Source organism: Melanerpes formicivorus, unplaced genomic scaffold (genome assembly GCF_026170545.1).
Source record: "Melanerpes formicivorus ecotype bairdi unplaced genomic scaffold, bMelFor1.0.p_v2 SCAF_23, whole genome shotgun sequence".
In the NCBI taxonomy this organism is placed as follows: Eukaryota; Metazoa; Chordata; class Aves; order Piciformes; family Picidae; genus Melanerpes; species Melanerpes formicivorus.
Window position 1 is genome coordinate 9,877,552 of NW_027142375.1, and position 13,735 is coordinate 9,891,286.

The 13,735-nt window shown below is 42.1% G+C and overlaps 1 protein-coding gene across 2 annotated transcripts in view; it reads right to left on the reverse strand.

Moving 5' to 3' along the window:
• The window catches only part of AHR (aryl hydrocarbon receptor), a 61,060-nt gene extending 53,812 nt beyond the window's left edge, over window positions 1–7,248 (reverse strand). Inside the window, exon 1 of one of the 2 annotated variants that reach the window (XM_068152485.1) lies at window positions 6,798–7,248. In XM_068152485.1, coding sequence (XP_068008586.1) covers window positions 6,798–6,853 — 56 coding nt within the window. In that variant the 5' untranslated portion in view covers window positions 6,854–7,248. The remainder of the gene's footprint in view (window positions 1–6,797) is intronic. The other variant, XM_068152484.1, reaches the window with a different exon arrangement.
• Between the last annotated feature and the right edge of the window lie 6,487 nt (window positions 7,249–13,735).

The following is a 13,735-nucleotide window of genomic DNA, read 5'->3' on the forward strand; positions in this document are numbered from 1 at the left end:
ATTTGATTTATAATTTCTCATTCCAAAGCAATACTGACACCAAATAATATTATCTGCACAAGCCATAGTAGATTTTATGATATTTATTAAACAGCTTTCTAATTCAAGAGTGATTCATTCTTGCTTTTCCAGTATTGCAGTTCTACCCGAGATCTGCAGTAGTTATCAATTTGTGCTGCTCTGATAGGAATGCTGTTTCTACAAGATGATTACTCATGAAAATGCTAAGCATAAATACTCTCAGCAGTTAATTTATTCAGTATTTCATTTAGTTGCCTTCCAAGTTTCACTCTTACATCAATTTTACAATGAAAAATTGCAAGAGCTCCAGTTGTTATTCTTGCCACTGCTGAAAATAAAGCATACTTAGAAGTAATTTCATCCTGTGTTTCCAGTCAAATAAGTAGTGATAGAGTAGATGTCCCAGTTCTTTAGCTTTTTTACTTTGTTTCAATTACACTTCTTAGTTTAACTTCAAGTCCTTCTTTTTATGGGCAGTTTTTATTCACGAGTTCCTCATCAAAAACTTGCACTTGGGTCTGGCAGGCTGTTCCCTAGCACCACAGCTGCCCTTTTGCATATTAAAGGAGACATGTTCCTTATGTGGAGCATGGAAATTTTAAATTGCCATAATACAAAATGTCGTTAACACACAAATATTTTATATTAGCAGCAACTACTTGCTCCCCAGATGGATAAAGTTAAGTTTTCTGCAGGATAAAGATTGTCTAGGACCATTCTAATGGAGCTTTATTCTAAAAACATTGAAAAAGTGTGGAAAATGAATCCAGAAATGCAAAAATTCTCTGTCTTGAAAACAAACAACAGGTTCATCATCAACTGCAATGAATGACAAACTAAGTCCTTGGTTAGATGCGTGCTGTTCTCCCAAGCTCTGTAGCTCACCATATCCACAAGTGAATAATAAAAATAATTTAGTAAAGCTTTCTTTAACATTTGCTCAATGTCTTAATGGCTGGCAGAATATTCACTTGCACAACCCAACAATTAACACAGTTTAAACATAATTCTAACAAAGTTCCAAATCACCAAATGTTACTAGTAAGAGTAAAAAACCCTTTTAATTAACTTTTAATGTAGTAAACTACCATAAATGTGGAGACAGAGTAACAAATTCCAAACCTTATGCAGATAATAGTTGTAAAACAGTGAACAGCTCACTACTATTGAATCAAAAAGGTCTACTTCTAAAAATGTTCAAAATATGCAAACTTTCCCATATAAATGAGCACTAAATACCAGACTTCCCTATTTTCACAACTGTCCTCTGCTTAAAACATCTATAAGGCAAGTTGACAGGTTAGTTGCAACTATATGCAACTATGCAGGTACCCCACCAAACTGCTAGATCTTTACTTTCTAATGATACTCCTTCTTACTTCTAACTAGTTCAAAGCGTAAGGATTTTGAACTGTAGTATACACCATTTCCAAAGATAAAGTTACCACTATTTGCAGCATAAATCTTAGCACTGGTTTTCCCTAATTTTCCCCTTTGTTACCCAATTAAAATACATTATATAAAAATGGATCCTTTGGTGACAAAGGAAATAAGGGCAGAAACACCAGGGGCATTAAGTAGCAAGCTAAACTGTTTTCCATCCACTTACGTAAACCCTTGATGCTAAAAACAACCCCGGCTGCATAGTACATAATTTCAATTTTCTACATTGTAAAGATCAAATCCATTCATGTGTTCTATTTTAAAAGAAAACAAAAAAAAAGTACTAGGGAAAGGAATGGATTTTAAGCTGATCTTTCAGTTCTTTTACCTTTCCCAGGAAATCTGAATTCAAAGACCAGACAGAAGTTTCTGTACACTCAGTGCCACCAAACTGAGCTACAGTCCTTATCAACAAACAGCTAAATGACAAGCAAGCACTCTTAAATCTTCCTTCAATAATTCTAAAAGATTTGCCATCATAACATTAGCTGACTCCTATTTTCACAGGTCTGCTACAGACTACTAAATCAGAAGCTTTTATTACACCTGCTTACCAGCTTAGACCTTCACAGATATCAACAAAATATGATTAAAAACGAAGAGCACAAATACCTGAGTCTTAATTACTAAAAGATCTAAGTTTCACTATTTACATGTTAATGTACACTTTTAAAGCAATATTTAAGCAGTTCCTTCAGAAAATTAGAAAGCAGGAATTAATTTTCTTCATAATATGACAACACACACTTGGAAAGGCTGCAAAAACCCCAATAACCAAGCACTAAAAATGATACCTTATTAACAAGACTTAAGTGTGAACTGAAGTCAGGAAATAAAAGAATGTGTGAGAAGAGCACTAAAGATACAGTCACACCTTAAAAAATGCCAATTAGAAGTTCATCAGAACTGGTTTATTGCTTAGAGAAAAAGGATGTAAGGAAGAACAAAAATGTCACTTAGCCATTGGATTTAATCTTTTCAGCTCCGTATTACATTTACTAGTACATGCACTAATGTGTTATCCTTATGTGTTATTCCTTATGAAACGCATGTTACCATTAAGCAAATATTACAACAGGTGAAATCCTCCACAATTCTATTTACTTCTTCAACTGAAGAATACTTCTAAGCACTCTCATTTCCCAAACTAAATTTACAATTACTGATGATTCCTTCAGAAGCAAAGATACACTACAGACTATCAACTTCTTCGATCAAAAGTTGTTAACACCTTATCTTGAAGGGGTAAGAGACCCTTCTAAGTATTTCCTTCAGCAGGCAATGAAGGCCACTGAAGGGATGCTGGACCCCTGATGCTGGTGCACAGAGCTTTAGTTTGCTCAGGTTGTTTTGGTGTATGAAAAACTCCATCCGACTGACAGGGATAGTCAGAACACCCACCAAGAATGAAAGGTTTTACATTCAGTTTTAACATGTTTCTTTACTGTTTAGGATGTCAAACCAAAGCTATTTGGAAAGAGAAGGAAAAATAAACACATGGCCCTATCTACTAACTATGTTATGTACATTTGTCTATGTCCATTTGCTGCACATTCTTTTTAAAAAGTACATTTTTGCAAGAAGACCAAAGACCAATCCACCAAAACCAAAAAAAAGCCCCACAGACCTTAAAACCAGTGAATTTTTAAGTAGCAGGCCACATGCAACAAATAAGTACACCGAGACGGACAAGGTAATGATATATGTATATTCTACATATGATAAGCTTTACTGTGTCCATTTCAAACAAGAGGGGCAAGATGCTGTTTGTAGCAGGTACTGCTTTACTCAAAGGAGTATTTTAATAATTTTTTTTTTCTTCTTTCTTGATAAACTTCCATTGTAAAAGCTTGTTCTGGTACTTCTTGTTTGTTTGCCTTGGAAGAATAAATAGTTTCAATTGATTTAAGTACCTCTGCACTGCTTTCTGAAATTACATGATTAAGGATCAACCTGTCCAATATTTTTATCTGGAGTACTTGAAATCATAAATACATTTAAACTAACACAGAACAAAACTGATACATAATTTCTTATTTAGTCTGCTACAGAAACATAGTCATAGTATCAGTCAGGATTGGAAGGGACCACAAGGATCATCTAGTTTCAACCCCCCTGCCATGGGCAGGGACACCCCACACTAGATCAGGCTGGACAGAGCCTCATCCAGCCTGGTCTTCTATTACACCTTTCACACCTGCATAACAGGAAACATTAAGGTCTCTCCACGCTGTTCCCTGTCTGCTACATTTATCCAGTTATACAAAACTATTCTTGTCTGAACACTGAAAAAAAGAAAACCAAGGCAACTCAGTGCTAGCAGGCAGAAAAACAAGTACAAGGTGGTGCTATATTTATATAATATCCTTCATCTAATGTTAGAAGCTATCTACTGTAAACCCCACTTCCATTAAATTTGTGCTTTATCTCTCATTAGAAAAAAAAAAAAACAAACAACCAAAATCAAAGACTTTTTGGAGGGGGGAAAAAAAAACCCAAACAACAAAAAAAGCAGGGGCCTCCCACTGTTCCCCCCAAGCTTGTGGGGAGAAAAACATCCCATGGATCTCTTGCCACCAGGGGGACTCGCAGCGTCCAAATATTAAAGGAAGAAGACATTTAAAGGCTCCGAGGTTTTAAGTGATTTCTGTAGAGTATTACATGCAATTGGAGAGCACATGGTTTTGCAGGCCTTTTCCCCCCCCCCCCCCCCTTTTCAGATGACAAGATAACATGATAAACTGCAGGAACAGTTGCCTATTAAGTTCGCCCATGATTGCTTTTCTTTTTCAGCTGTTACTGTAATTCCCTACTGAATCAAAAAAAGCACATTTCAACACTCAGTGCTGTCAGGCAATAGTCTGAGATTCCCTCTTCGATTCTGCTCTTTACATTGCACATAACAGAAGCAAGGAGTTGCAGAGGGCAAGTTTCTTAAGCTGGTTTTGAGTTTCCACCATCGCTGTAATGAGTTATTTGCCCCTGCAGCAAGAAGTTTTTCTTCTACCTTATGTTTGTCCATGGCACTACAGCTAGCTGCCTGTTGCCACCAGTTACCAATTCTCATGCTCCACACAGAGTTACATATATGACAAATACAACGTTACAACTCTCTACAGTAACAATCACTTCTGTAGAAGATACTCATCTCAAGAAAGTATCATCTTTTTTGTTTGTTCTGAAGAGCTGTGAATTCTCCTGGGAGAAGGAAGTATCAACTTTGAACAAATGAAAATCACAGTGGTGTCAAACCTTTATTAACCAGCAGCAAGTACATCTTCTCTCCCCCACCAGTTACAGAAGCTTGTTGCCTTTCTTTTTTTTTTGGCCTAAACTTATGGTCTGTAAATAGTTATGTGAGAAATCAGAGTCCTCTGACCCACTAGCAATGTTTTGTAAGATTGGTCAAACAGAAACATCAACCAAAGAGCATGGCCATTTTGAGAAGAAAAGGAACAAAAGTGTAACTTAAGTGTCTGGCATAAAAATCACTTCCAGTAACCCAAGCAAGGTGGGTTAATAATCAACCTCCAATTTATGGAGAAGTAAACCATTTTAACATTAATACTTTTAAGAAGAAACACTTTTCCCCTTGGTCCTAAAGGACAAGGTCCCTTAATTGATAAATGGCTCCCATTAGTAATAAAAAAAGGTTTTGAGTACAACTAATCTGAGCAGCTCAGCCAACTTACGCAAAGAGGAGATACCTGGAAACGGATTACTTATGTAGGTACTAAAGTAATGTAAAAGAGTAGGTTTCACATCCTCTAACTAAGGCTAACCAGGATTTAATAGTAAGTCAGACAATAAGTGATTACAATGTCAGAACACCTAGCCCTTTCCCAATAAGAACTTCTGAATTATTTGCCTTTAGCTACTAACAGTCTGCAACGACCACCAGTATGTTTTTGTTTCTTCATGAAAAACACTCATTTGATTCACAAAATCCAAATCTACAGTATGAATTTAATTAGGTAACTCTACATTTTTCCCATGGAAACAGTCAAACAAAGCAAACATCACTGTTTTCATAATGAAACATCTTTTACCAAGGAATTTATTTTGGAAAATCCATGCTTAGACTTCTTGGGTTAATCTGTAGGGTGAAAGCCCAGCCATGTACATACATTCATTCCAGTAACTCCAAATATAAAGCAGCAAGCACTCAAGCTAATATCCCTCCTCCCAAGACAGTTGGCTGCTAGAAATCTAAAAACATATTTAATGAAATCCTATTGTAAATGGTATTTGCCATTCTCTCCTTTCATGCTATTGTAGTCTTGGCAGCTATTTTACCTCTACATGAGCACCCCACAGAAATACCTGGGGATTTTTTGAGTTTTGCTTATTTCTCTTGCAACTCAGTAGTTTGGCTCTGTTACTTTTTTATGACCTATAGATTCTTGTTTTTCAGCAAAAATTTGGACTTGGTGATCTTTGAGGTCTCTTCCAACCTTGGTGATTCTGTGAAAAGTTATATCCTCTAGCCTGAAAAAAAAATCACTCCTGTGGGAGCTGCCTTTCAGCAAAGCATGCAAAGCCTTGGACCCAAACCTCCAGCAGGTGCATAGCACAAGATTACTCAGGCACTAAGCTGTTCTTAGAGTTTCAAAAAGATCAATTAATAAAAAGACACCACGTAGCCGGACTACCTTTTTTTTTTTTTCCCCTTTTCTCTTTTGACCTGTGTGCAGAACTTGGGTTGTTAGAGCTGAACAAATGTAAACATCCAGTGCAAAAGCTGCTTCAAGTCTCCCAGATAGGTTAAAAATACATGGCGAGAACCGGCCCAGCCTTTCCCGGTTCCGACCCCATGCTCCCCATAGAGACACCTGAGTGCACCGGCAGCCGCGGAGCAGCCCGGGCCCGCGCGGCGCAGGGCGGCGGCGGCGGCGGGAGGGCGGCAGCCACGGCGCGGGAGCCCGCCCGCCCGGCACGGCACCCACCAGCGGGACCCGTTCCGGCGGGGTGAGCGCGGCCACCGCTCAGCAGCCGTCACCTCAGATGCCTCCCAATCTAGGTCAGCCGGCTGCGCCGCGCGACAGGCACCGCTCCCTCCTTCCACCGCCTCGACCCTCCACGCCCCGGTATCCCCCTTCCCACCCCCACCTTTTTTTTTTCTTTTTTTGTTGTTGTTTTAAAAGAAAAAAGCTAAAAATTCAATTACCAGCACCACAGGCAACACCTCTCCCAAGCACCCCTGCACCTCACCACTGGCCGCCCCCGCCGGGCCTCCACGGTGCAGTACGCGGCAGGACGGCAGCCACCGGGAAGCCGGCCTGTCCCTCCCTGTCTCTCTCTCTCTCTCCCTCCCGCCCCGCGAGGCCACTTACATTTTCTGCACAGGTTTCCGCCGCTTGCGACTGGCGTAGGTGACATTGGGATTCATCCTGCCGCGGCTCCAGCGCCCCGCGCCGCAGCCTCTACCGGCCGGGGACCGCCGTGCTCCTGCCCGCCTTGGCTCGGCTGTCTGGAGAGGGCGAGCCGCACCGGCGCTGGAGCCCCTAGCTTCGCTTCGGCCCTGCTGTTCCGCGGCCGCCCGGGAGCGCGCTCGCTCGCACCGGCGGTGGCGCCTTCTCCGGCCGGGCGAGGACGGGAGGCGGAGGCGACACGGGGCGGGGATCCCAGGTGATCAGCAGAGGCTACACCCACTCGCCGCCCCCAGAGGGCACAGGTGTGGGGGCGGCCAGGGCTTTTTGGCGTTGCTCACCCCCCGGCTCCCGGCCGGCTCCCTCTGCGGCGACGGGAGGGTGCGCAGCGGCCGCCGTCTGCTGGCCGAGCGCCTGTCAGTGTGCGCCGGGCCGGGCCACACAGCATCGCCCCGCCCGGCCCAGCCCCGCGCCCGCTCCTCCCGCCGCCGCCGCGCTCTCCCGTCCGGGTCCCGCCCCGCGCGGCTGACAGCCACTGCCACCCCCTCGCCGAGGAGGCCCCTCGCGGCGGCGGGGCGGAGGGAGGAGGGGGCGCCCGTGCCGCCATGTTGGGAAGGTCATGCGAGGAGAAGGAGGACTGGGGCGACCGTGGAGGGGGCGCGCAGGGGGCGCCGGCCCAGGGATGGGGGTCGAAGAGAGAAAACTCTCAAGCCTGTGGTGATCAGGGAGAGGTGCGCGGGGCCCTCCCGCGGCAAGTGAGAAGGAAGGTCACCTCCAAGCGCCCAAGTAGCCCTCATAAAAAATAACCAAAGGAGGAAGAAAACCAAACAGCAACAAAACAGCAGCTCTCACTTTTGAAAGCAAAAAATTACGCTACTTCAGTGGCACGGTGAGGTCTGTCTTTGTCACACCCCTTCCTACCCTGTGTCTGCCACTATTCCCGCTTCCCGCCTCCCCTGGACTGCAACCGCCCCGGCCACAGATCGCCTAGCAGAGAAACCAGCAATAATACATCACCGCCCAAAACGGGTGGGGGGAAGCCCTGGGTAGGGGAACCCGCGGGAGGAGAAATGGGAAGGCACGGAGCCTCCCTACGGGCAAGGACAGAGGGACACCTGGGGAAAGAAAGGAGAGACACTGCGGGCAAGGTTGCCTCTCGCTAGACGGGGACGTGGTTCATCTCATTAGGGGCAACCCCCTGGGTTATTACACTGACATTTGAAGCGAAACGTTTTAAAGGAAAGGAGCAGTGCCGCAAAAAGTAAGAAGTGCTGCTGAACCGCTGACAAATAAAACCATCCAACCGCAGTCCCGGTGCCTTGCGGACCCGCCGCCACTCCTCCCGCCCATTTTCTTCTGGCTTCCTTTCGCAGAAGCAGCAGAACACTTCCCTCTGAATAACCGCAATAAATTTTGTCTCAGCACTAAACTTGGGAGCCTGGGAGTCGCCCAGTGTAAACACAGCCTGTACACGGTCACTGCTGAAAGAAGAGCTTCCTCGGAGCCGGAGAGCGACACAGAAGCAGCCTCAGCCCTGCTCCCACGCTGCGGTCCCCTAGCAGCCGTTCGTGCCCTGCTGCCGGGAGGCCAAGGCAGTGTCCGTGGTGCTGGTGTCTGCTCGTCTACAGAGGCTGCCCGGGCTGTCAGCCCAGCACCAGCCGTGGGAGCTCGCACAGAAGCCCCGCTTACGCAAGCGTTTCTGCTCCGCTCTGCTGGCGGAGGTGGTTAGCAGTGGTTCAGGTATTACCGTGCGGTAAAAGCCCGGTATTCTGCAAAGCCTGGCCCTAACCAGCCGGCAGGCTAAGTGCGGTGTCCGCCCCGCAGCAGTACTGTGGCCGCCGCTGTCTCCCGTGGGACCGGGCATCCCGCCGCCCCGGCCTCCTCCGGCGCTCGCAGCTGGGATTAGGCAGCATAACGCGCGCTTGTTTACCGGCTTAATTGCTCGGGTTTAATTGCCTGGGAAGCTCTCTCAGATGCAAAGTACGCTGAAGCCACAATATGCAGAGAAAATTAATTTGACTAAACCTTAACGATGATGGAGTGCTTTGTTAGTGCTCCTGGAGTCGATCAAATGATATTTTGAAAACTATGAAAACAACATTTAAAAAACATACAGTAAAAGAACCATCCACCTTATGAGGTTAGTGCCTTGCAGTCACATTCCTGCCACATTCCTGGCCAAACACTGTTGCAGAAGATGTCAGCTATTCCCTAGACATCAGCTATTCCCTAGATTCTCCTCAGTCACTTTCCACCTCATTCTCTTCACAGTATCTTAGCATTCTGCAAAAAGGTGGGCACTACTGTACACCATGTCATACTTTCTCTTCTCCATCACCCTTGTTCTTTCAATTTTGAGGCCAAAAAATGGAAATTAACACATTTTCTTCAATCCACTTCTTTATTTCAGTCACCTCTTTAACAACAAATAGGGAATTTCAGATGTCCAGCACACAGAGAATCACAGAATGCATGGAGAGTGTCTTTATGTGTCACTGGGTATTTTTAGACAAAGTCACCTAAAAATTTCTCTGTCACATTATCAACAGCTTTTACAAATCTGTGCTCACCTGATACTCTTACTAAGTCTTTGCCTAACCCTTGGTATTTTATTTTCTACTTCATGATTTCAATAGAGATCTTCAAGTAAAGTAATTTCAAGCAGAGATCTTGCCTCATATTCAGTGTAAAGGAAGCAAAAACTACAATCATGATTTAGCAAATGTAGAGCCTGCTTTACAGCATAGGTTTTGTTGTTGTTGTTGTTGTGATTTTATTATTATTCTTTTTTTAATTGTTTTTTCCAGGTTTAACAACATGCTTGGTCTTGCTAAAGATTACTGTGGCTGATAGCATGTGGACTCCTGTGCAGATTATTTTCTTGTGTATTGTACAGCTCAGAGTAGACTCTTCTCATTTTATCTCTAGGCTACTACCCAGGTGGCTTTCTCGGTCTAGACTAAAGATCATATTTTCCCTTAAAAATAGTCTTAAATAGTTGATGACTTTTCTTCTCATTGCTCAAATCCTTCATTTTTGCCTTTATAGTCATGAATTGGGATGCTATCCAATGAGGAAAATTTAAAGAAAAATGTATTTGTGCATTTAGTGAATCATACTTTTCCCTTGTTCCTGAGGTGGCACATTAAGGAATGCATTCGTCTGTATCCATTATGCTTTGTGGTTATCAGTCTCTGAAGCTTCAAGAGCTCTCACTTGTCAGCAGTCATATCTGACCCCAAAATGAGTGATACTGGTTTTCTCCATGCATCCATTCTGCCTCATGCCCTGCACAGTCTCCTCTTCCGCTCTGTCTGCTGGCCCCTCACTCATTTCATGAGGTGGGAGCTGTTTGGAAGAGGGTACTCTTACTAAACAGAAATTTCTGAGTGGACTGGTGTTTCACAGGATTGCCACAAGACCAATAAAGTCATGTTGTTTGGGAGGAAATTATAAGAATTATAAAAACTATTTTTTATCTTAGGGTCATCTCTGACTCATTTCTAGCCTCTCTGTGTCCGTGGCCAAAATCTGATTTCCCTCAGCTTAATTCTGTGTGTTGACTTGTTCTAGCTGTTTCCAGTGCAAATAACACAGAATAAGTCTCTTTTGATTATCTGTGATGTTTTAAAACTGTGATTTATGCAGCTCGAATTTGGGGGATATATAGAACTACCAATGATTTAGATATTATTTTCCATGTACCTTTGTTCTGATAAGAAAGAATACCTCTGGTAACTCTGATGACTCTCTTCATACTCATTTCAGGGAACTAATCACCTAGGGAGGTTGAATTAGAGTCAGTGAATAGCCTATGTACTGATTGTTTAGTGTCTGGGAAGTTCACAGGAATGTTTTACTGTGAGGAACCAGGAATATTTGAAGGAAATTGTGCCTGCATTTTAAAACTTAGAGAGAAATATTTGTATCTACAAAAAAAAAAGACTAATAGTGCACTGCCTTATGATGATTTTCCTACAGAAATTCCTACAGAATTTACAAGAATGAGGTTGGCAAGAAACTTTTTTTTCCCCCTGATCTTTGTGGCTTTGCCAATATAGGATACAACCAACACTTCTTTTCTTCTCTTCTCCCATCCCCACATGTGGCTTCCCACACCCACTACCTTTGCAGGAGCTTCTGATATGCCAGTGTTTAAAATTATGTCTGGTTTTCTATTGAGTATTCCATTTAAAAAGACAAAAAGTATGAAATGTAATTAATATTTGGGCAAGTAGACTATGATCCTCACATGATGGTTAGGGCTGAAAGGCTTTTTATAATAGTGGTATTTTAATTATTTTGAATTAATTGCATTGCACTAACCCAATTAAACCTATAGTCTTGATTGTTTCTACAGGGCCCCATAAAATATCCTGAGTAGACGAGAAGCATGTCTAGAGACAGTGTTGAAGACTTTTCCTCTTTGAGAAAGTTGGAGAATTTAGTATCATCTATGAGGCAGGATCATGATTCTGCTCAGATCCTATGATATGAAAAACATGTTCCTGTAAGTACAGGATTAATGGAGCAATATCATTATAGATTAAATAGAAAAATCAGTTCATTGTTTTCTATTTTCTGGTGTTCTTTCATATGCAGAAATGAGCAGAAGAGATCAAGTTTATACAGAAAATGTCTCTCAGTTCAAGATAACCTTTAATCTAAAATAAAAACCCCAAAACACCAAAACAACCAACAAGAGTTCTGAAGAGCTATACAGATACAGCAAACAATTTAAATTAACTTTCCCTTCCTAAAATACTCAGCAACCCTGTTCTCCAGCAAGCATTAAAAGTAGATTTTATTATATAGTTAAAATAGTCTTACGTTATCATTCCCAATGAGCTTCATGTATTTGTCCTGAAAAATACATGAGCCACTGGATTATTTTAATCCACTGTAATCCACTCCCAGTCAAGTACTGTGAGCCATAAACTAATCAGTCATCTCTTCCCAAGGGCAAGTCAGGAAGACCTGGTAGAGCTTCTTAACCAAGACATCAGCAGTTAGACACCTGACTGACTGAACAACACTCCTTCCTGTTCCCCTCCTTCAGTGTTGAAGGGGTAAATTTGCTCATTAGGTAAATATACAGAGTTGTGTCTGCAACTACAAGCCAGTTTATTATTTATACAAGTACTGTTTCTGCATGTGCTGGACAAGGTTTCTGACAGTCGGACTATCAGGATCAACAAACACTTTCTGTTCCTAACATCCTTCCCTGCCACCAATGCTCACTGGCACAGAATGAATCAGACCCATACAAGTGTATTTTCTTAGTTTCCAAACTAAGGTGGCTGCATGAAAGCTGCTAATGGCCGCTGACCTGAGCTAACCCCTGGACTGTCCCCAGAAATGATGTAGGAACGTGCCAAAATTGTGTGAAGGATTATTCTAACTATTTAAAACTACCAGCGGTTGAGTTTTAACATCCCATGACACTCATTTAACTTACTAGTACAAATATAATCGTAGACTGTATTTCCAGTGCTTTTGGCCATAAATGTTACAAACAGCTTGTGATCATTAGTATGCAGAAGCAGGAAAGTTTTGGTCAGAACAGTAAATCACCATGACAATCAGCAAATGTGGGCAGCATATGATCCAGCTGTACCAACATGTGATCTTGCTACATCAAGACCTTCTGTGTTGTTATAGGCAGAACAAATACAAAAAGAGCTGATCATTTTACTTCTACTTTAAAAATACTACTGAACTATATTTATTACCAAGGCTTTGGTGCTAAATTGGCTGGTAATATTAACAAAACCTGTGTTTTGAGAGGGCCTGAAACAAGCTTACAATTATGATGGCTAAATCAGTAGGCTGCAAATTCCCTTTCTGCTCTCATTAAGGGAGAAGGGTATATACAAAGTAAGACTAATGAGTAAAAAAAGTGATCTGAATTAGAAGTGACAATGCAGTTGCCATGCCAGAGTTTAGTTTCTGTACCAACAAAACTGAGCTAATTTTAATAAATACATCTAGTCATCATGAATTTTAATTTAGTCATATAAAACCTTTCCACGACTAAGGCAAGCTGCAGATATTGTATGACTGACAATTGTGTTCTCTCTCTTTTCAATGGGACTTCCTGTCATATGTAGTAGATATGCATAGAGAATAATATGAAAACACCAGCAAATAATTACAGAGATGTCTGAATGACAAAGGCCAAGACTAAAACCAATATGAAATCTGTGAAGTTAAACAGATTTCCATGAACATAATGTATAATAAATAATAAACAAGAACAAACAGACCAGAAGCTCAAGCACAGTGACCTTAATACCTACCCAGTAAATAGACAACTTGAGACCAAAAATGTGGTATGTGTTAGTTCCACTCAAACTATTTTTATTGATATGGTAGAAAATGCAGTAATTCATTGAGCCTATAGTTCCCAAAAGCATAGTGAGCTGTACTTGTGTCATGCCCGATGTCTTAATTGTCCTACCCATCGTTTACAGTCTTTTGTCACAGGGAGACACCAGCCCTCCATGTAACCCATCCAGGGCTTTTGTAATTCAGACCTTTAACATCTCTTTTCCTCCAGAGTGACTACAACCTTCCGTCAGCCCAAAAATAAATTTTCTTTGATTTCATCTGTGACCTGAGGAAGTGAAGAGAGAGGACAGTGAGTCTGTTAGGGCAGGAAATTAAGGAAACAATGGTCTCTAGAGAATTAAAGCCAGCATGTATCCAGAGAACTACCACATTATGTAGAGCAAACAATAACACTGGAGAAAGGATAACAGGAACAGGTATCTTTGCTATGGGAAACACTTGAACACTTAATATACAAATAGTAGTCATGGCATGTTATTTCTTCTCAGTATTGAAAACTGCTCACAAACCATTTGATGTGTTGTTTGCTTTATCCTTTCTTTTATTCCACA